This window comes from Ursus arctos, unplaced genomic scaffold (genome assembly GCF_023065955.2).
Source record: "Ursus arctos isolate Adak ecotype North America unplaced genomic scaffold, UrsArc2.0 scaffold_31, whole genome shotgun sequence".
Classification (NCBI taxonomy): Eukaryota; Metazoa; Chordata; class Mammalia; order Carnivora; family Ursidae; genus Ursus; species Ursus arctos.
In genome coordinates, this window is record NW_026622997.1 from 30,000,820 (window position 1) to 30,023,347 (window position 22,528).

Below are 22,528 nucleotides of genomic sequence, written 5' to 3' on the forward strand. Positions count from 1 at the left end.
AATCAGGCAGAAATTGATAGGAAACATGAAAGATGGGAACTGTACCGGGCATGATTCTCAATTATACAATTCTTTTGCCTGAGGATACTCTCCAGTTTGCATGGTGGGTGGTGGCTAGAACTCAAGCAAAAGTCTACAGTTTTACTAGCTTGGGAGTCAGAGGATGGAGTTCAGGACAATAAGAGGGACTGGAGAATGAGGGGAGAAATCTCAGAAAGGAGGGAGCAACAGAAGAGGGAACCTTGCTTTTAAATTCTGTCCAAATTCTTGACATGCATGGGGAAAGACTTCATGGAGCCTAGGAAAGGCAGTAGTTGGAAAACTGAATGAATTGAGTTGAGATTTAGCTGCTGCCCCTTGTGGGAGAGACAGAGTTTGGAGTATGAATCTAGTCAAGTTAATATCCCAGTAGAATAATATTCACTCTTCAGAGGAAGATTGACAGAATTTAGAATCTCAGTAATGTTCAATATACAATAATAAATGACTAGATGTGCAATGAAGGAAAATGTGACTCACTGTTGAGAATAGCAGTCAATAGAAATTGACCCTAAGATGACTCAGATGTTGGAATTATCAGACAAGGATATTAAACTTGGTAATAATAAATGAACAGATGGAGAATCTCAGCAGAGAAGTGGGAACTATAAAAAGAACCAAATGTAAGATCTAGAACTTAAAAGTATAACACCTGAAATGAAAAATTTATTAGATGTGCTTAACAGCAGATTGGAGATGGCTAAAGAAAGGGTTGGTGAACTTGAAAATAGAGTGGCAGGAATTATCCACTCTGAAGAAAAGAGAAAAAAGATTAAAAAAACAAAAACAGAATCTCAGTGAATATGGGGCAGTATTAATATATGTTTAATTGGAGTCCTAGAACTAAAGGAGACAAAAGACATCTGGCAGATTGTATTTTTCAAAGATGGCTGCAACAGTATCTACCATTCTACATGTTCTCTTGGCCAATAGAGTCAAGTTAAAAGCGACATCCAAGCTACACAGAGCAACCGCATGTAAGTGCTCCAGTTAACAGTCCTGGCTGAGCCTGGCCTTTGAGACATTTCAGCCAAGGGATCAACCATGTGGGTGAAGAAGCCACTAGGTGATCCCAGCTCTCAGCCATTCATGATGTCCCAGATGAGGCCCCAGAATTCATGAATCAGAGTAAAGCTATCCCAGTCGTCCCTTGAATGAATTTCTAATGCACAAAATCTGTGAACTTACTAAAATGCTTACTGTTTTATGGCACTAGGTTTGGAGTGATTTGTTACGGTGTAGTAGTTAACTAAAACAAGACAAAAATATTTGAAGAAATAATGGCTGACAACTAAACAATAAAGAGACAACCCGATTTAAAAATGAGCAAAGGATCTGAATAGACCTTCTTCCCTCCCTCCCTCTCTCTCTCCCTTCCTCCCTTCCTTCCTTCCTTTTTCTTTTAAAAGATTTTGTTTATTTATTTGACAGAGAGAGAGAGAGTGAGAGAGCACAAGCAGAGGGAGTGGCAGAGAGAGAGAGGGAGAAGCAGGTCCCCTGCTGAGCAGGGAACCCGATGCAGGGTCCCTGGGATCATGACCCGAGCAGAAGGCAGACTCTTAACGGACTGAGCCACCCAGGCGCCCCTAGACATTTCTTTAAAGAAGATGCAAAAATGGCCACAAACATATGAAAAGATACTCAACGTTATCAGCCATCAAGGAAATGCAGATCAAAATTACAATGGCTATAAGGATGACTGTAATAAAAAAGACAGATAATAACAGTGTTGGTGAAGATATGGAGAAATAATAACAAATGTTGGTGAAGATGTGGAGCAATTAAAACTCTAAAACACAGCTGGTAGGGCTGTAACATGGTATAGCCACTTAGGAAAACAGCAGGGCAGTTCCTGAAAAAGTAAAACAGAGTTACCATTTTACCAGCAGTTCCATTCTTACATGTATACCCAACAGAAATAAAAGCATATGTCCACACAAAAACTTGTACTTGTGTGTTGATAGTAGCATTATTCATTAAACCCCCAAAGCAAATAACCCAAATGTCCATGAGCTGATCAATGGATAAAATGTGGAATATCCTTATAATGGAATATTTTTGATCATAAAAAGGAAAAAAATGCTGATTCCTGTTACAACATGGATGAACCTTGAAAACTTGCTAAGTGAAAGAAGCCAGTCACAAGAGACCACATACTATTGTAATTCTATTTATAGTAAATGTCCAGTATAGGCAAATCTATGGAGACAGAAAATAGAATAACGGTTACCAGGTTAGGAGAAATAAGGAAAATGAGGATGATAGCTGAAGGGTTCAGGTTTTTTTGGAACAGGGTAATGAAAATGTTCTAAAATTGATTAAGCTTATGGTTGCACAACTCTGAGTATACTAAAAACCACTGAATTGTACATTTTAAATGAATGTATATGGTATGTGAATTAATTTCAGTAGAGCTGTTATTTTTTTTTTAAAGACTTTATTTATTTATTTGACAGAGAGAGAGACAGCCAGCGAGAGAGGGAACACAAGCAGGGGGAGTGGGAGAGGAAGAAGGCTCCCAGCGGAGGAGCCTGATGTGGGGCTTGATCCCAGGACTCTGGGATCACGCCCTGAGCCGAAAGCAGACGCTTAACGACTGCGCTACCCAGGCGCCCCTCAGTAGAGCTGTTTTAAAAAGAAATAATGTCTAAAAGATCCAAGTGTGGTGAAAAACAGATTTATAGAATCCGAGAAGCCCAGTCAACCTTAAGCAGGATAGATACAAAGACTACTACTCCAGGTGCATCACAGTCATTTTGCTGAAAACTAAAGAGAAAGAGAAAAACTTGAGAGCAGCCAGAGGAAAATGACTTACCACATAAAGGAGAACAGTGATTTAAATTAGTGGCTCACTTCTCATCAAGAACAACAGAAGACAATGGGAGATATCTTTAAAATGCTGAAAGAAGCTCTCAACCTAGAATTCCATATCCAGCTTAAATGTTTTTTAAAAATGGAAAGTAAAATAAAGGCATTTTTAGACAAATGAAAACTGAGAGAATCCTAGTAGCACAAGAGATAATGAAGAAAGTTCTTCAGATTGAAAAGGAATGATACCAGATGGAAATTTGGAACTATAGGAAAGAGTGAAGAACACTGGAAATGTAGGTGTAAAAGACCATATATTTTTTATTCTCAATTTCTTTAAAAGAGAAGACTTATGTTTAACACTATTTTGTGGGTCTGTGACATATGTATAGTAGTCCCCCTTATCCACAGTTTTGCTTTCCATGATTTCGGTTACGTGTGGTCAACTGCAGTCCAGAAGCAGATTATCTTCCTGACATATAATCAGAAGGTCATTAGTAGCCTGGCGCTGTGTCATAGTACCTACGTCCATCAGCTCACTTCAACTCATCATGTAGGCATTTCATTTTACATCATCACAACAAGAGTGAGTACGGTACAATAAGACATTTGAGAGACCACATTCACATAACTTTCATTACAGTATATAGTTACAGTTGTTCTATTTTATTATTAATCTCTTCCTGTGCCTATTTATACATTAAACTTTGTCATAGTTATGTATTAATAGAAAAAACCCCCAGTATATATAAGATTCAGTACTATCTGCAATTTCAGGCATCCACTGGGGGTTTTGGGATGTAGCCCTCGTGGATAAATGCGGACTACTATAGCTATAATATATATGACAATTCTAGTCCAAAAGGTGAAGGGCAATAAATGAACTATTTTGCAAAGTTCTTATATTCTTATGTGAAGTAGTACAATATTAACTGTAAGTAGATTGTGATAAGTTAAGTTTACGTAATGTATCCGTAGAGCAGTCGCTTTGTCTCTGACACACACATAAAGACATATAGCTAAAAAGCCCATTAAAATAATTACAATGAAATACTAAAAATAATTAGGTTAACCTAAAAATAAGGCAGCAAAGGAGGGATAGAGGAAAAAACCATATGGAACAAATAGAATGGTAAACCAAAATCTAACCAGTATCAATAATTGCATTAAATGTAAATGGATTGACCACTCCAATTTAACAGCATGGGTTGTCAGACTGGATGAAAAATGGATAAACCCAGATTGAAAGTGAGAAGATGAAAAAAGTACACCATGGGAGCAGTAAGCACAAGAATGCTGGAGTAGCTATATTATCATCATACAAAATAGACTTCAAGACAGAGTTTACTACTAGAGATACATTTCATAGTAAAAGGATCATTTCGTCAGAAAGACACAGTCATTAATGTTTATGAACCTAATAAAAGAGCTTCAATACACATGAAACAAGGGGTGCCTGGGCAGCTCAGTTGGTTAAGCGTCTGACTCTTGATTTCGTATCAGGTCATGGTCTTAGGGTCGTGAGATCAAGCCCCACATTGGGCTCCACGCTCAATCTGCTTGAGATTCTCTCTCTTCCTCTTCTTCTGCTCTTCCCATCCCCTCCCGTGTGTGCATGTGTGCTCACTGTCTCTCAAATAAAATCTTAAAAAAGTACAGTTAAAAAAATACACATGAAACAAAACCAAACAAAGGCAGAAAAGGGCAAATCCAAAGGTTGGATTAGTTGGGTGTTTTCAATACTCTTCCCTCAGTAGTTGATAGAACAACTTGAGAAATATCAATAAAGATATAGAAGATCTGGGCGCCTGGGTGGCTCAGTCACTTAAGCATCTGCCTTTGGCTCAGGTTGTGATCCCAGGGTCCTGGGATTGAGCCCGTGTGGGGCTCTCTGCTCAGCAGGGAGTCTGCTTCTCCCTTTCCCTCTGCCCCTCTCCCCTGCTTGTGCACTCTGTCTTGCTCTCTCTCTCTCAAATAAATAAAATCTTCAAAACAAAACAAGAAATATTTATAAAAAATTTAGAAGATCTGAATGACATTATACATTGCTTTGCCCAATTGGCACTTATAGAACACTGTACGTAACTGAAGAATATATGTTATTTTCAAGTGCACAGGGAATGTTCACCAAAATAGACTATAAATTAAACTATAAAATATGGCTCAACACATTTCAAAATATTGAGAAGTTACATAGTATATTCCCTGAGTACAGTATGGAATTAAATTAGAAATCAATACCAATAAGATAACTAGAAAGGCCGTGCAAATTTGGATATTTAAAATACATTTCTAAATAACTCGTGGTCAAAGAAAACACTATAAAAGAAATAAAATATTTCTAGGTAGTGGGCAATGAAAATTCAACATATCAAAACTTGTGGGATGTAGCAAATAAAGTGAGTATTGGGAAATATATAGCTTTAAATGCTTATATTAGGGAAAAGTTTAAAAATCAATGATTGAAGTTTCCAACATAAGATTCTAGAAAAAGATGAGCAAAATAAATCCAAGTAAGTAGAATAAAGGAAAAACAGAACAAAAATCACTGAAATTGGAAATAGGACACAAATAGAGAAAATTAATACAAGGATTTTTTTAAATGTCAAAATTAACCTTTAGTGAAACTGATCAAGAAAAAAATCATAAATACTACCAGGAATGAAAGAGGGGATATAGATAGATCTTACAGATGTTAAAAGGTACTAAAGGATGTTATGAATACCTTTTGTCAAAAAATTCAACTTAGATGAAATGCACATAATTATTTGAAAAAACATAACACTACAACGATATGAAGTAGAATATCTTAGTAGCCTTATGTCTATTAAAGAAATTGCATTTATTATCAGAACCTTTTTTTATAAAGAAAACTCCAGGTCCAGATAGCTTTATTAAAGACTTCTTTTGAACATTTAAGTAAGAAATAATACTCATTTAATACAAATTCTTTAGGGAAATGGAGAAGGGAAATACTTCCCATCTTGTTTAACATGTCCATCATAACCTTGGTAACAGAAACCTGACAGAGATGTTGCAGACAACATGAATGTCTGTGTAGAGATCTTACGGCTTCTTAAAAAAAGTTACGAGAACTGAAAAGTTAGCAAGGTTGCAACATACAAAGCTCAATATATATCAATTTTCACAAAGACTGGAAATGAAGAAGTAAAACTGTCTCTATTCACAGATATAATTGTTTACATAGAAAATCCTAAGGAACCTGCAAAACAACCACTAGAGCTACTAACTGAATTTAGTAAGGTTGTAGGATACAAAGTCAATATGGGGGCGCCTGGCTAGCTCAGTCGGTGGAGCGTGCGACTCTTGATCTCAGGGTTGTAAGTTTGAGCCCCATGTTGGGTGTAGAGATTACTTAAATATAAAATCTTAAACAAAAGTCAATATAAAAATATCACTTTTATTTCTGTCTTCTAGCAGCAAACAACTAGAAAAAAATTTTAATTTCCTTTACAATAGTAAATATTCCTTTACCATATATATGTGTGCATATATACACACACACACACACACATATATATATATATATATATATATATATATACATATATATGAAGAAAAGATTATACTGGAAACTATAAAACATTGTCTAGAGAGGTTAAAAAAGATCCAAATAAATATACCTACTTTGATTGTATACCATGTTCAAGGATAGTCTAATTTTTGTTAATATGTCAGATCTCCCCAAATTCAGCAATGCAGTCCCAATCAGAATTTCAGCAGGTGCTTTTCTCCCCCCTCCTACAGAAAGTGGCAGGGTGATTAAAAAAATTATATGAAAATGAAAAGGACCTAGAATGGCCAAAATAATCTTGGGAAAAAAGCAAAATGAGGTTTTGGTTTTTTTTTTGTTTTTTTTTGTTTTTTTAAAGACTTTATTTATTTATTTGACAGAGATAGAGACAGCCAGCGAGAGAGGGAACACGAGCAGGGGGAGTGGGAGAGGAAGAAGCAGGCTCATAGCAGAGGAGCCTGATGTGGGGCTCGATCCCACAACGCCGGGATCACGCCCTGAGCCGAAGGCAGACGCTCAACCGCTGTGCCACCCAGGCGCCCCTAAAATGAGGTTTAACCACTTACTTTCAAGACCTCAGATGAAGTTTCCATAATTAGGCCAGCGTCGTGTTGGCATAAGGTTAAGTAGATCAGCAGAACAAAATATAAAGTTCAGAAATAAGCCACTGTATATAAATTGCACCTTAAATGAAACAATTAAAAAACTCGGTGTTGAAAACAAAAATCTAGAAGGAGAGAGAATTTTCTTCTAAGGCATATATTTGTTCAGGTAGAAGTTTTGAGAGTAAGACCTATAAGGGCAGACTTCTAAGACTGAATGGCATATTCCATCACGTTATTCAGGATGGAATAATGTTAGCTACTTTAGTGATTGAGATGTTTTGTTTAAATGATTTAGGGGTCCTGTGTTTAAATCAATGGCTTGATGTGTTGTATTTTTGGTAAAAGATATGCCTGTGGTGTGGCTGGGCAGTGAAAATACTTTGATATGGATTTGGGTAGGAAGCTTAGAAACCAAGGCCTGGGCCGTGACCACCTTAGTGGAAAAAGAAGTGAAGGAAACAAAGTGTATTTGCAGACATTTTTGCTTTTGTGGGGGTTCAATTTCTGTGGGACCTGAAGCAAACTGCTTATTGCAACTTATTGACTGTATTATTAACAATAAAAGTACTGAATTACAGGGTACAGGGTAGAAAATTGAATGAATGCTGGGTTAAGTCTTATTTCTGCCATTTACTTAGTTGCAGGTTTACCACTGGCTAGGTGGACAAGTCATTTAACTTCCTGGCCATTTGCAAATTGTAGTTTTGGACTAAATGATCATTTAAGATTCCTTCTACTCTGAAATTCCGTGAATCTGAAAATCTAAGAATTTTCACTTCCTAACATTGTGATACATTTTCACAAAGATGTCTGAGAATCTTTCTCTGTTGTCTCTTTGGCAGATTGCAATCCCCTGGCAGAAATGAAACCTGATCAAAATCTGTTTCTCCAACTTGATTTCATCTTAGCTTCTATGCTCTGTAACAGTAACAGATGGCCAAAAAAATGTTTCCCCACATACTTGAAGTGGAATAAATAGCAGGCTTCCATTAGCCTTTTCAGCAACCCTGGAATCAGTGATACTATCCTCGATTAGGAACACAGATGCTGAATCAAGTGGTTTCAGATCAGATCTCAGATCTGGTTTCCTTGGTTGAGCAAACCTCCACAATCCTCTACAATGGGCCCCATGGATTTCCTATTTACTTATTCTTTGCTATTACTGTAAAATGCAGTCAAAATCAGTTGAGGAATTCTTATTGCGTTTCTTGAGAAGCTATTAATGTGCTATCCATCTTTTGTTGAATACTAAAAGTAAATTGATAAATGAAAAAGCAAATAGATATCGTTATTACTGTTAGGGGAGAACAGCTGTGGTGGCCCAGCAGCCCTGCACGTAATCTCTAGAGAGATTCTTTATTCTGATAGCTAAAATTATATAATATAAGGAAGTTTATCCTCTTGGTTATTCTGTGCCCTACCTGGAAATATGAGGGATCACTTTTCATCCAGATCTCATTCACTTTGGAGTAGGAAGACAGGGATTAGTCTGTCATCCTGGCTGGCTGGTGTTTACACACATGCACTTATTTCCAAGGTAAGTCCACCTGGTTGCTCTCGGGATAAATTGGGCATGGGGTACTCTCCTCCACAGAACTGCCCTGAAAGAGTCAGTGCTGTCATTTGCTGGATGACATGGTTACAAAGTTCATAGAACTCTGCTGGTTACCAGCTATAGGCCTGTTGTTTTCAATTGGATGGTCTTGCCTTTACAAGCTCGATTTTGATTAGCTTCAGTGATAATTTTGTTCCCTGTCCTTAGTTCTCTTGTGACCTAGTAGTATCAGAGAGACAAGGGATAAAAATCTATTCTTGGAGCCAGAGTGGGATATAATGGAAAGGCTTTCTGGGGAACATTAATTCAGTTTTAATCTTGTCCAGATTTCAATTCGTAGACACCTGGGTGGAAAGGATAGAAATAGGCATACCGGGAATGGAGGATGATACATTGAGATAGAGATCTGGGGGGTTGTGTCTTGAAGACATCTTGAGTTCTAGGATGATAATCTAAGCCTCGTAAACCTTTTTTTTTTTTAATATAATAACTTAATCCTTGTCTAAAGGCAGAGAGCAGTGGAATCCAGAAATAATGATTACTATTTATTGAGCACTTAACAAATGCCAGATATTTAATGTCTGTTAGCTCTGTAATGCCAGCAGTCCTGTGAAGTTGGCTGAACAGTTAGTCACAGCATAACTAAGTGAAAGAGCCAGGTTTTGAGCCCAAGTCTAACTCTAAAGCCTGTGCTCTTAAAGACCAAGCTATAATAAGGATAGGAGTTGAAAACACCTCTGTTCTTGAAGAATTGATTTATGCATCTGTTTTCCATCTTGAGCCTCTTGTTTTCCTTCCTTGAATCACTTTAGCTGGTTAACTGAAAACTCAAACCATTTTCAAACTTTAGAGAACAGAAGAATCACCCTGAGTTTGTTTAAAATGCAGATTCCTTACTCCCCTCCCCATTGTGATTCAGTGTATCTGGAATGTGGCCCAATAATCTGCGTGTTAACATATGCCCAAGTGATTCCACCCATGTGATCGCAGGACCATAGTTAGAGACACAGTGCCCTAAATACTGGCAAGGTTAGGCTGAAATATAACACAATCTCGTACTTTTTTTTTTCAAGGCTTGAAAAATAACATGTATTTTATATGGAGCTGTAAATAGATTTTGCATAGAACACAATGTAAAAATTAGATATATGGTGCCTATTTAGTATAATCACTTTGCGAATGTCAGTGCTAATGTGTGGTATAACTTACTTGACTGTTTATGTTTCATTCAAGGTGTGTTCCTCTTTTTTTTCAGAGAGGAACATACTTGAAAAAGTCCCTATCACTTTTCTTTTTCTATGTTATGTTATGTTATGTTATGTTATGTTATGTTATGTTATGTTATTTGTCAGAGAGAGAAGGAGAGGGAGCACGAACAGGAGGAGCAGCAGGCAGAGGGAGAAACAGACTCCTCGCTGAGCAGGGAGCCTGATGTAGGACTCGATCCGAGGATCCTGGGATCATGACCCTAGCCGAAGGCAGATGCTTAACTGACTGAGCCACCCAGGCGTCCCTCACTTTCTTTTCTTAAAAATGGTTTTTAGCATAAAGAAAAGTAGCTTGTCTTAGTGATTTTCAGCCTTTTCTCTCCTGCATATTAAAGGAGTCCTTACTCCCATCTCTGATAGTGACTCACTCTTACCATGTTTCCCAGTTGAGGCAGGGAGGTGGGGTCTTATCACAATCTGTGGGGGGGAGACATACAGTTATAGTCTTCAAAACTAATTTTACATCTTCAAAAATTCTTATCTTTAAGACTAATACTTCTGAAGGATGCCCACCCCAATTTGTGAGCTGATATGGCTTCTCTGAATACTTAAGAGTAGAGGAAGAAGGGTTGCTAGAAGGAAAAAAATTGTAATACCTTATTTAAATATAAAAGGGGCTTGAAAAAGGCAGCCTGCCTGTACCTAGTGATTACAAATAACGTTGAGTTCTGTTTTCTGCTTTCCTTTCCTTCCTGCGAGAATGTGTTTCCTCCAAGTTCCTTAAGGGCATGCTCTATATCTTCCTTTAGTTTCAGCTCTTGTTGTTCTTGTTTTATGTAGTGGAAGTGTTTAAGATGTTCTTTTTTCTATTTCACATCCCAGTCCTATTTCCTTATAGATGGGCATTGCTTGAAAGAAAAGAGAAATTCTCTTTCCCTCTGTAGAAAGTTAGTTTTCAGAGGATAGGAGCCATTGTAGAAAGCTTGTCTTTTGTGTCCAGAGAATAAAATTGGCTCATACCCAGTAAATGTTGATTAAAATTTTTTTAATGAATTAAAGTCAGTAAAAGTATGTGTAAGGGTATAGGATTTTATTTTACCCTACTTAGAAGCTAATAATTAGTCTGCTGTAGTTCATGGATGCTGACAGAACACAGGAGACTCCCAGATCGGAGACCAAGGACTTTATTACTCATGGTCCAGCAAGTAGCGTAAGCATATGTTTGTATTAGATCCCCTTGCCTCCTCAAGTCCCATCGGAGTGACATGAATGGGCCCAAGATGGATGCTTGCACATATAGGAATGGAGCATTGAACTTGGGGAATCTGTTGTTTTTATAGTGAGTGGTAAGCAAGCCTGCTCTTTATCCTGGGGTGGGGCATATTACTTCATCCCCCAAAGCTGATCTTTTCAAACACAGTCCTGAAAAGTGGCCTGGGTAAGGAGTGGTCAGGGTCATGCATTCTTGGCATACTCAGCAAGGCATGTAGGAATATGAGAGACCCATGGAGAAGAAGCTCTTCCAGCAGTGGATACATATAGTAGGTAATTGATAGAAATCTTGGAGTTAGTATGAAATATTTGCCGTACAAAAAGGTATAGAGAGTAACATAATATTCATTATATGAATATTCAGCCACATAGTCACCTCCCAACGTGACAAATAAGATTTATTCATATAGTTGCAGCTTCCTTGGACCCTTCCCTTTGTCTCACAGGTAAGCAGTTTCCTGAATTTGTCATCATGCCAGTGCATTCCTGTGAATCCCTTAATATCATACAGTATTTTTTGCATGTTTGTAAACTTCCAAAAAATTCTTTACTATCATTTAAAAATTGTTAAAGAGTCTTTTAATGTAGTACTATTTTAGGCACTGTAGAAAAAAAATTGGAAGATAAAACTCTTGTACGTCATGATCTTATGGTCCAAGGAAATCCAAAACCACTAAAATATGGCTTAGAAATAGGAAAGTATATATGTGAAAAAATAAAAGCTGGTAAACAATATGTAACTCTAAAGTCAGTTATTAGCATCTAATATATGTAAGGGCTAAATATAGTTATGGATGGAGGGCAAAATACAGTTCATTATTGGGGTGGAAAATAGTGACTCTGAGAGGCAGCAACAGAATTACAGAGATGAGATTTGTCATAGACATTTTGTCTTACAGGACAGAGGGATATGCTGTGAGGAACTGGCCTTAAATTGATCTAACCAAAAAGATGGGAGAAGGGAGCTGGCAGTAGTTAGCTGAGCAGGATAGTTAGCTGAGAGGATGTAGGTGTGTCGGGTGACCGTTTTGATTAGGAGGGATGGCGAAGACTGAGCCTCTGGCCTCACAGGGCTTCATATCTAATCACATAGGGGTGGTTACATAGGGGAGAATTAGAGAATATCCTAAGACCCTCTGTGATTATGACTTAAATGTGTGTAACAGATTCCAGAGATGTAGAAGAAAAAAGTGTTGTGAGTTGCAGCAGTGAGGGAAAGAGCCTCAGTGAGAAGTCTTGCATTGGGCCTTGAGTGGCAGATTGTGGTGAGGATGCTCCAGGAAAGGGGGTGGCAAGAGCACATGCGCAGACTGGAGACACTAAGTGTGAAACAGTGAGAAGACTGACCTGTGGGAATTATGTCCGGGCCACTTGACCTATATAGTTTCCTGTGGTCTGTATTGTGCTGATTGCATGCTTCTGGTGCAGTTCTGGGTTTTCCCTCTGTCCTCTGTGTTTCCTACAGATTAGCAACTGGACCTAGTAGCATGATGAGATTCAGATTCATTCCCTTTGGCAGGACTGTAGGTGGTGGGGTGTTTTTTGATCACATGAGTAAAGGTACATGTAAGGGTCTGGGATTTCATTTGACCCTACCTAACAAGCCAACAATTAGCCGTTACTGTTTCACATTCTAACTTCATAGAGCTCCCTCGACTGTTTCAAGTAGTGTTAAAAAAATATAACTTGCTTTCCGAGATATCCTGGTTTGTCCACTGCCCCCCCTTTTGTTTGTACCATCTCTTCTCTTTGTTTCTGTTTTCCCTATCTTGCTCACTTTGGATTCCTCTCTCCGCTGTTTCTTTTCAGTGTGGGTGCCCTGTCCTAGGAAGGGGCCTCGGTTAGTTCCATGAGTTTATAAGGCTAGACTGCTCCAGGTCCTTTGGGCCTCACCAGGGACCCCTTGCAGTGGACTCAACCCCACTAGTTTCAGTCTCTGCGTTCAGATTGGCCCACATTGCTTTTCATTTAAAACTTGGTTATCTTGGGGTTCTTCTGTTCTCTGGTCTGTCAGGTGCCCTGTTGCTTCCCTCTATGTTGATCTGCTCAGCTGCGTAAAGCACTTCTGGCCATTGATGTTTTCCCCTCTTTATATGGGGGTTTATGAGGATGCTTGATCTTCTAGTTATGTTACGGATGTTATCCATGGGCTTTTTGTGGTGTTATCTAGGTGCTCTGTTTTAATGTGGAGATTCAGAAATATCAAAAGGCTATGTTGCCACTGCGATAGCCATTTCTCCAGAATCCCCATCATAGGTGCTTGAGTAGCAAGGTGACACAATCATGAGCAGAAGGGTAGGTCTGACCTGACATCTTACTTGGCATAAAGACAGTGTGGTCATTAGTCAACATTTGTTCTTTAACTTTCTTTTTTCTCCAAATTGAAAAGTGTGGGCTATGATGCCCATTTAGTGGATTTCCGTGGAAATAATAGCTTCTTACCTTTACTCTTTCCAGGTTCACCAAGAATCTTTCCCCGGACAAAATCAATTTGAGCACCCTGAAAGGGGAGGGTCAGCTGACCAACCTGGAGCTGGATGAAGAGGTTCTACAGAATGTGCTGGAGCTGCCCACCTGGTTAGCCATTACTCGGGTCTACTGCAACAGGGCCTCCATCCGGGTGAGAATGGGGATCAGAGTGCTGTTGCTGTCCTCGGCCAGCAGGCATGCTTTCTTGAGGGGCAGCTCCCACAGCCCTGAGTGTTGCTTTCCTCTTTCAGATCCAGTGGACAAAGTTGAAGACACACCCCATTTGCTTGGTAATGGCCTTTCTTGATTGCAAGTAATGGAATGGGGATGGCTGGGGTGGGGTTTTAAAAGATCTGAGAGGAGATGAGGAGGAGAGTGGTGATTGCTCTGTCTGGCTTGTAAGCTTCTCTCTGAGACAGAGTGACTGTTGCCTGGGCTTATTCTGAAATTACTGTGCGGTATGGCAGTTAGCAGTGAGACACAAGACCCAGGAGTCCTGAGTTGGTTGTTTTGCCTTTTGTTTTTTATAACAAATCTTGCTGCCTAGGTTCTACTTTTAGATTTCCTTTGGAATCCTGACAGAGAAAAAATTAGTTTAGTTCATGTTGGCTGTTGGGTGATTATCAGCTGAAAGCCCTTCAGGAACTCATCAGTGCATATCTTTATCTGAAGACTGGGATCTCCAGCGATAGTAATACCTCTCTAACTTGGAGTTATGTTTTAGTTTCTGCTGTGAGCTAATCTCATACTTGTCCTGGAGTTCTGCTGCTAATGGACGTGGAAGAGGGAAGATGAGGCTTCTTCTTGCATTTCAGTTAGTTCATTCATTCGACAAACATTTTTTGTCTGCCCACAATAGGCACAGCACTCAACTAGACAGTAGAGCAGAGGGATGAATAAGATGCAGTGTGTGCTGTGTGGGTTTTTGTGCAGATGCTTAGCTCTCTGTGGCTTTTATTTCAGTGTCTGGATAAGGTAGAGGTGGAGATGAAAACATGTGAGGAGCCTCGGCCCCCGAATGGACAGTCTCCCATTGCCCTCGCTTCAGGACAGAGGTTAGTTGCTTAGGTCCCTATTATTTCCAACATGTTAACTGTTCAATATCAACTTTTAGTGAAAAATAAACTTTTTATTATGGGAATTTTCCAACCTACACTAAAGTGGAGAGAATAGTGTAATCAACCCCCATACACCTAAGATCTAACTTCAACAGTTATCAACATTTTGCCGTTCTATTTTCACCTTTTTCCTGCCACTGTGTGTGTGTGTGTGTGTGTGTGTGTGTGTGCGCGCGCGCGCGAGCGCGCGTAGTGTTTGAAAGCAAATCCCAGACACCATATGATTCCATTGGTAAATACTTCTAGATACTGTGTCTTTAACAGACAGGGATTATGAAGAAAGAAAGAAAAAACACACAATACTCTTATCACAATCAATAGAATTAATAGGAATTTGTTAATATTACCTAATACTTATTTCATATTCAGTTTTCCTGAATTGTCTCTAAAATATTTTTTCCAATGCAGTGTGGCTCCAAAGAGCTCCACGTATTACATTTAGGGATATGCCTTTCAAGGCTCTTTAAACAATCCCCCACTCCCACCCTTTAATATACCATTTATTCTGTGTAGAAACTAGATTGTTTTTTCTAAGGAATGTCTCATATTTTGTATTTGGGCTGACTGTGTCCTCAAGGTTATGTTTTAAATGTTTCTCATTTAACCTGATAGTGAGGTTTAAAGGCTTTTTTGAGTAAATGTTTTTGTTTTTTGTTTTCTTGGTAAGAATACTCTAGAAATTGTTGGGGCGCCTGGGTGGCTCAGTTGTTAAGTGTCTGCCTTTGGCTCAGGGCATGATCCCGGCGTTCTGGGATCGAGCCCCGCATCAGGCTCCTCCACTGGGAGCCTGCTTCTTCCCTCTCTCACTGGCTGTCTCTCTCAAATAAATAAATAAATAAATAAATAAATAAAATCTTAAAAAAAAAAAAGAATACTCTAGAAATTGTAGCATGTATTTCCTATTGTAACATATCAGGAGGCACAAAGTATTCCTTTGGTTAAGATTAATCAGTGGAGTCAGATGATGATGGCCTGATTTATCCGTTGTGATTAAGTTCCTCATCTGCTTTACCTCGTGGTAAAGGACCATTGATGACCATTGATGATAGTTGTGTAGATCTGTTATTTCATTGTAGGATGCAAAACGGGGACTTTATAATTCTTTTCTTCCTATTACATTTATTAGCCATAATAGATTAGCAGTAATCTCTAAGATTTTTTGTGGGTGTGGGGGGAGGATGAAGGAGGATTATTTTGAATTCATGTTTTTTTTTAAACAGCTTTATTAAAGTAGAATCAACACAAAATAGACTACACATGCAAAGTATACAATTTGATAAGTTTTGGCATATGCATACACCATGAAATCATCAACACAGTCAAGATAACGAACATCTCCATTAACCCTTAAACATATTGTTGTTCTCCTTTATATTCCTTCCCTTTCCTTTTTCACCCCCTCCTAGCCCCAGACAAGTATGGCTTTCTGTGACTAAGTTAGTTTACATTTTCTATAACTTTATATAAATGGAATCATATAGTACGTACTGGTTTTTGTCTGGCTTCTTTAGTCAGCGTAATTATTTTGAGATTCATCCATGTTGTTGAGTCTATCAGTAGTCATTCCTTTTATTACTGAGTAATGTATTCCATGGTGTGGATAGATCATGATTTGTTTATCCATTCACTTGTTAATGGACACTTTATATACAGTTTTTGGCTCTTGTGAATAATGCTGCTATGAACATTTATATACAAGTTTTTGTGTGGTCATGTGCTTTTATTTCTCTTGGGTAATTGCCTAGGAATGGAATGATCAGGTGCTGTGATAGGTAAGATTTAGCTTTTTAAGAAAATGCCAGGGGCGCCTGGGTGGCACAGCGGTTAAGCATCTGCCTTCGGCTCAGGGCGTGATCCCGGCGTTATGGGATCGAGCCCCACATCAGGCTCCTCCGCTATGAGCCTGCTTCTTCCTCTCCCACTCCCCCTGCTTGTGTTCCCTCTCTCGCTGGCTGTCTCTCTCTGTCAAATAAATAAATAAAATCTTTAAAAAAAAAAAAAAAAAAAAAAGAAAGAAAATGCCAGGCTTTTCCAGAGTGGTTTGCTATTTTACATTCTTTTTACATGCTTTTACATTTAGATTTTCTTACATCCTACATTTACTTTTTAAAAAAAATATGTTTGTTGTATTTCATACATTTATAGTTGTTATTTGTTTTGATACTCAGATGTCCTCATCTTTGGCCAGTGAGAGCCTTTCAAAGTCACCTCCTGTGTCTGTTGGAGAAGACCCCCATAATCTTTTTGCTTTTAGACAGAACAAGATGTTTCAGGCTTCTCATATACATCCTTATTTCAGACCTGGAATCTGACATTTCTCCAAGGAACCTGATTCCTTTTTAGTGAGAAATGTTATTTAGAGAGAACAGTCTGAGCAAAATGGTATTCATTGATTTGTCATTGAATTAAGGCCTTTTAAGTGTTCAGTTCTAGGGTAAAGGTATTTTTAAGAAAGAGAAAAATAAATCATGACAATATGCTAATATTTCTCAATTCAAATAAAAAAGGAGGATTTTAAAATAACTTTTTAGATTTAGTATTTGTATTTTTTGTTCATATGTTGAACCTTGGTACCTAACAACAATAATATAATAAATACTTTACTTTTTCCATTGTTTAAAAAATAACAAAGCTAGTATTATAACTATCAATAAGACTACTGAATACAGTAGACTTCTGTGTGTGTGTATGTGTTTTAATCTTATGATATATCCCCACTGGGGAAGTATGGTCAAATGCTGTGGGTTTTTTTTTTTTTTAAGATTTTATTTATTTATTTGACAGAGAGACAGTGAGAGAGGGGAACACAAGCAGGGGGAGCGGGAGAGGGAGAAGCAGGCTTCCCGCTGAGCAGGAAGCCTGATGCAGGGCTCGATCCCAGGACTCTGGGATCATGACCTGAGCCAAAGGCAGATGCTTAACGACTGAGCCATCCAGGCGCCCCGAAATGCTGTGTTTTAAAGTCACTTGAAATCGTTTTTTATATGGTTGGGATACCAATTTGACATACAGAGAAGTTCATTTTTTTTAGGACAAATTTTGCAGTTTTAGGTTCACAGTAAAGTTAGAGGAAGGTACACAGATTTCCCATATCCCCTTGCCCCCACGCATGCATAGCTTTCTCTGTTATCAACATCCCTCACCAGAGTAGTACATTTGTTACAGTGGTTAAACCCACATTGACACATCACAGTCGTCCAAGTCCATAGGTCACATTAAGGTTCACTCTTGCTTTTGTACATTCTGTGGGTTGGGGCAAATGTATATCCACCATTATGGTATCACACTGTATTTTCACTGCCCTAAAAACTGTGTGTGCTCTACTTATTTCTCTCTATGCCTGCCCCCAACCCCTCAGACCACTGGTCTTTTTTCACTGTCTCCATTGTTTTTCCTTTTCCAGAATGTCATATAGTTGGCACCATACAGTATGATTCCATCTTTTTATTTTTTTAATTTTTAAAAAGATTTTATTTATTTATTAGAGAGAGTGAGTGAGCACGAGTGGGGTAAGGGGCAGAGGAAGAAGCACACTCCTCGCTGAGCAGGGAGCCTGATATGGGGCTTGATCCCAGGATTCTGGGATCATGACCCGAGCTGAAGGCAGATGCTTAACCAACTGAGGCACCCAGGTGCCCCCATCTTAACCATTTTTAAGTGTATGGTTCAGTAGTGTTAACTGTACTCATATCCTGCAACAAATCTCTAGAGCTTTTTCATCTTCTGAAGTTGGAACTCTGTATCCATTTGTATTGCTTTGCTATGACATAATATCATAGACTGTGCCTAAATAGTTGAAATTTATTTTCTCAAAGTTCTGGGGGCTTGAAGTCTATTATCAAGGTGTCAGCAGGTCCTGCGGCCTCTCTCCTTGGCTTGCAGATGCTGACTCCTCAGTATTTCCTCACATGGCCTTTTCTCTGTACTGCTCATTCCTGGTGTTGCTTCCTTTTTCTTTTTTTTAATTGAAGTATAGTTGATATACAATGTTTTATTGGTTTTAGGCGTACAATCTAGTGATTTGACGGTTCTACACATTATGTAGTACTCTCAGTGATAAGTGTGGTTACCATATGTTATTGCAGTATTATTACTATGTTCCCTATGTGTACTTTGCATCCTCATGACTGATGTATTTCATTACTTGAAGTATGTGCCTCTTCATCACTTCACCTATTTTGCCCACTCTTCCTACCCCTCCCCTCTGGCAACCACCAGTTTATTCTCTGTATTTATGAGTTTGTTTTTGTTTTGTCTGCTCATTTGTTTTGTTTTTTAGATTCTACATGTAAGTGAAATCATATGGTATTGGTCTTTCTTTGTCTGACTTGTTTTACTTAGCATAATACTTTCTAGGTTCACTCATGTTGTCACAAATGGCAAGATTTCATTCTTTTTTGTGGCTCAGTAATATTCCACTGTATATATACACCACATCTTCTTTTTTTTTTTTTAAATGATTTTTTATTATATTGTGTTAGTCACCATACAGTACATCCCCGGATTCCGATGTAAAGTTCGATGCTTCATTAGTTGCGTATAACACCCAGTGCACCATGCAATACGTGCCCTCCTTAATACCCATCACCGGTCTATCCCATTTCCCCACCCCCCTCCCCTCTGAGGCCCTCAGTTTGTTTCTCATAGTCTATAGTCTTTCATGTTTCATTCCCCCTTCTGATTACCCCCCCTTCTTTATCCCTTTCTTCCCCTACTGATCATCCTAGTTCTTATGTTCCATAGATGAGAGAAATCATATGATAATTGTCTTTCTCTGCTTGACTTATTTCACTTAGCATTATCTCCTCCAGTGCCGTCCATGTTGCTGCAAATGTTGAGAATTCGTTCTTTCTGATAGCTGAGTAATATTCCATTGTATATATGGACCACAGCTTCTTAATCCATTCATCTGTTGAAGGGCATCTCGGCTCCTTCCACGATTTGGCTATTGTGGACAATGCTGCTATGAACATTGGGGTGCATATGGCCCTTCTCTTCACTACGTCTGTATCTTTGGGGTAAATACCCGGTAGTGCAATGGCTGGATCATAGGGTAGCTCAATTTTTAACTTTTTAAGGGACCTCCACACTGTTTTCCAGAGTGGCTGTACTAACTTGCATTCCCACCAACAATGTAGGAGGGATCCCCTTTCTCCACATCCTCTCCAACATTTGTTGTTTCTTGCCTTGTCAATTTTTGCCATTCTAATTGGCGTAAGGTGGTATTTCAGTGTGGTTTTGATTTGAATTTCCCTGATGGCTAATGATTTTGAACATTTTTTCATGTGTCTGTTAGCCGTTTGTATGTCTTTGTTGGAAAAGTGTCTCTTCTACACCACATCTTCTTTATCCATTTATCTGTTGATGTACAATTGGGTTGCTTCCATATCTTGACTATTGTAAATAATGCTACAATAAACGTAGGGGTGCAGGTATCTTCTTGAATTAGTGTTTTCATTTTCCTCAAGTAAATACGCAGAAGTAGAATTACCGGATCATATGATACTTCTCTTTTTAGTTTTTTGAGGAACCTCCATATTATTTTCCACAGTGGCTGCACCAAATTGCCGTTCCCACCAACAGTGCATAAAGGTTTCCTTTTCTTCACATCCTTGCCAGCACTAGTTTCTTATTGTTCTGATACTAGCCGTTTTGACAGCTGTGAGGTGATATCTCATGTGGTTTTCACTTGCATTTCCCCGACAGTGAGTGATGTCGAACATTGCTATCACTCTTAATGATTTTGGTTGAACAGGAATGATTAATTCTAATGTAGTCCAGTCTACCTTTATTGCTCTTTATGCCTAGCCCTTTTTAAGGGTCTTGTTTAAGGGTTCTTTTCCTGTCCTAAGGCATGAAGGTATTCTCTTTTGTTTTCTTCTAAAAGTTTTATTGTTTGACCTTTCACATTTAGATACAGTCAGTCTTAAAACTGATTCTTTTTTTTTGTTTGATGTGAGATAGGAGTTAATATTACTTTTTCTCTGTCAATATATTCAAACTGACCGCGCGCCGTTATTGAAAGACCATCTTTTCCCTACTGCTCTGTCGCCTCTATTATAAATTAAGTGTCTCTCAGTACAGTTGTGATTTATGAGTGAGGTTGAACATTTTTATGTTTAATATCATTTGCATTTATTTCTCTGTGAACTGTCCATACTTCGTCCCATATTTGTTGGCCTGAAGGTCTTTTTCTTTTCAGTTTCTTGAAGCTCTTTTTACATTAGAGATGTTAGCCCTTTGTGATATAAATTGCAAATATATGATTTTTTCAGTTTATAATTTCCACACCTTTTTTTTATAATAATATTTTTTTATTATATTATGTTAGTCACCATACAGTACATCCCTGATTTTTGATGTAAAGTTCGATGATTCATTACTTGCGTATAACACCCAGTGCACCATGTAATACGTGCCCTCCTTACTACCCATCACCAGCCTGTCCCATTCCCCCACCCCCCTCCCCTCTGAAGCCCTCAGTTTGTTTCTCAGAGTCCATAGTCTTTCTATCTCTTGTAATGATTTCATTTACATGTCAAGAATGTCTGTGTTTTCTACATCCAGAAGGACTTTAAGATTGCCTTTATTATTCTCCTTGCCATTTCTGACCTCTCACTGTGGAAGTACAGCGTGCTCTTTGGGATATATTTGACAGAGTAAAGTTGGGATTGTTCTTGACCTCTTGCTTACCTGGCTGTACTTCTTTCCTCTTTCCACAGTTTTTGCAGAGTATGCTGTGTCTTTGAAGATTTTATAGAAACCTAGCATTTCCTTTCTTTAGTTAGACCTCCCCTCACGTACAACATTCAAATTTGGGTAGTTTGTGGACCATAAAAATGTTTTTCAATTTATTCTTTCTAACAGAAGGGAGATTATTTCTAAGTCAGCTCTTTTTCTTTTATTTCATTCCTCAAAAAAATCCAATTCAAAAGAGTACCGCATCATAAAAAATTTTCCAAATTTAAAAAACATAAGTAGAAATAGGAAGAGAGAAATAAAGAAATCATCCATAGTTCTAGCTCCCAAAAAGAGAGTGTTAATAATCTTGTCTGCTCTCTTCCAGTATAAAGAGTGTGCACAAAGTCTCCCCTAATTCTGAACATCGCTCTGCCTCATTTGTTGTAGTGAGTATGGCTTTGCCGAGAAGGTGGTGGAGGGGATGTTCATCATCGTTAATTCCATCACCATCAAGATTCACTCCAAGGCCTTCCACGCTTCTTTTGAATTGTGGCAGCTCCAGGGCTACAGCGTCAACCCCAACTGGCAGCAGAGTGACCTTCGCCTCACCCGCATCACTGACCCCCACCGAGGAGAGGTGACAGCCCTAGTACTGCAGGAGGAGAGAATGGGGAGATTCAAAATAGGACTGATTTTTAAAGGATATTATTCCTGCTTTGGGGATTTCCTCAGATATGTTCCCCATTCCTGTGAACCCAAGAATCCCAGTGTTACTGCTCCATGCCTTTTTCTCTTAGGGATCTCTGATCCACCGCATTCTGTTGGTAGGATTCCCACTGAGGATGGTGGGAATTTCTGCTTTGCTAGTGTTTTCCCCTAGGACTTCCTGCCTCTTGGTTAATTTCATCCATAGAATTAAGGGATTTTACCTTCTCTCCTTCTAGGTTTTAACATTTAAGGAAATAACTTGGCAAACACTTCGAATTGAGGCAGATGCTACAGACAATGGTGATCAGGACCCAATCACCACTCCACTGAGGCTCATTACCAACCAAGGCAGGATCCAAATAGCCCTCAAGAGAAGAGTGAGTATGTTCTCTGCCCTCATGAAAACTTCCATCTTTTGTCCTCCTAGACAACCTGGGAGTTAATGTTACTGGCCCCAGGAATGACAATTGAAAGGGGCAGACCTATAATTTAATGTTGCACAGAACATTTCTGTAAACATTTGCACCTCC

The 22,528-nt window shown here is 38.7% G+C and overlaps 1 protein-coding gene across 2 annotated transcripts in view; it reads left to right on the forward strand.

The window, feature by feature from the left end:
- BLTP3A (bridge-like lipid transfer protein family member 3A) overlaps positions 1-22,528 on the forward strand; it is a 63,390-nt gene that overhangs the window by 13,787 nt on the left and 27,075 nt on the right. For both annotated transcript variants that reach the window (XM_057304800.1, XM_026482697.4), the window contains exons 2-6: positions 13,480-13,642; positions 13,743-13,781; positions 14,455-14,546; positions 21,738-21,927; positions 22,235-22,375. In XM_057304800.1, coding sequence (XP_057160783.1) covers positions 13,480-13,642; positions 13,743-13,781; positions 14,455-14,546; positions 21,738-21,927; positions 22,235-22,375 — 625 coding nt within the window. The remainder of the gene's footprint in view (positions 1-13,479; positions 13,643-13,742; positions 13,782-14,454; positions 14,547-21,737; positions 21,928-22,234; positions 22,376-22,528) is intronic.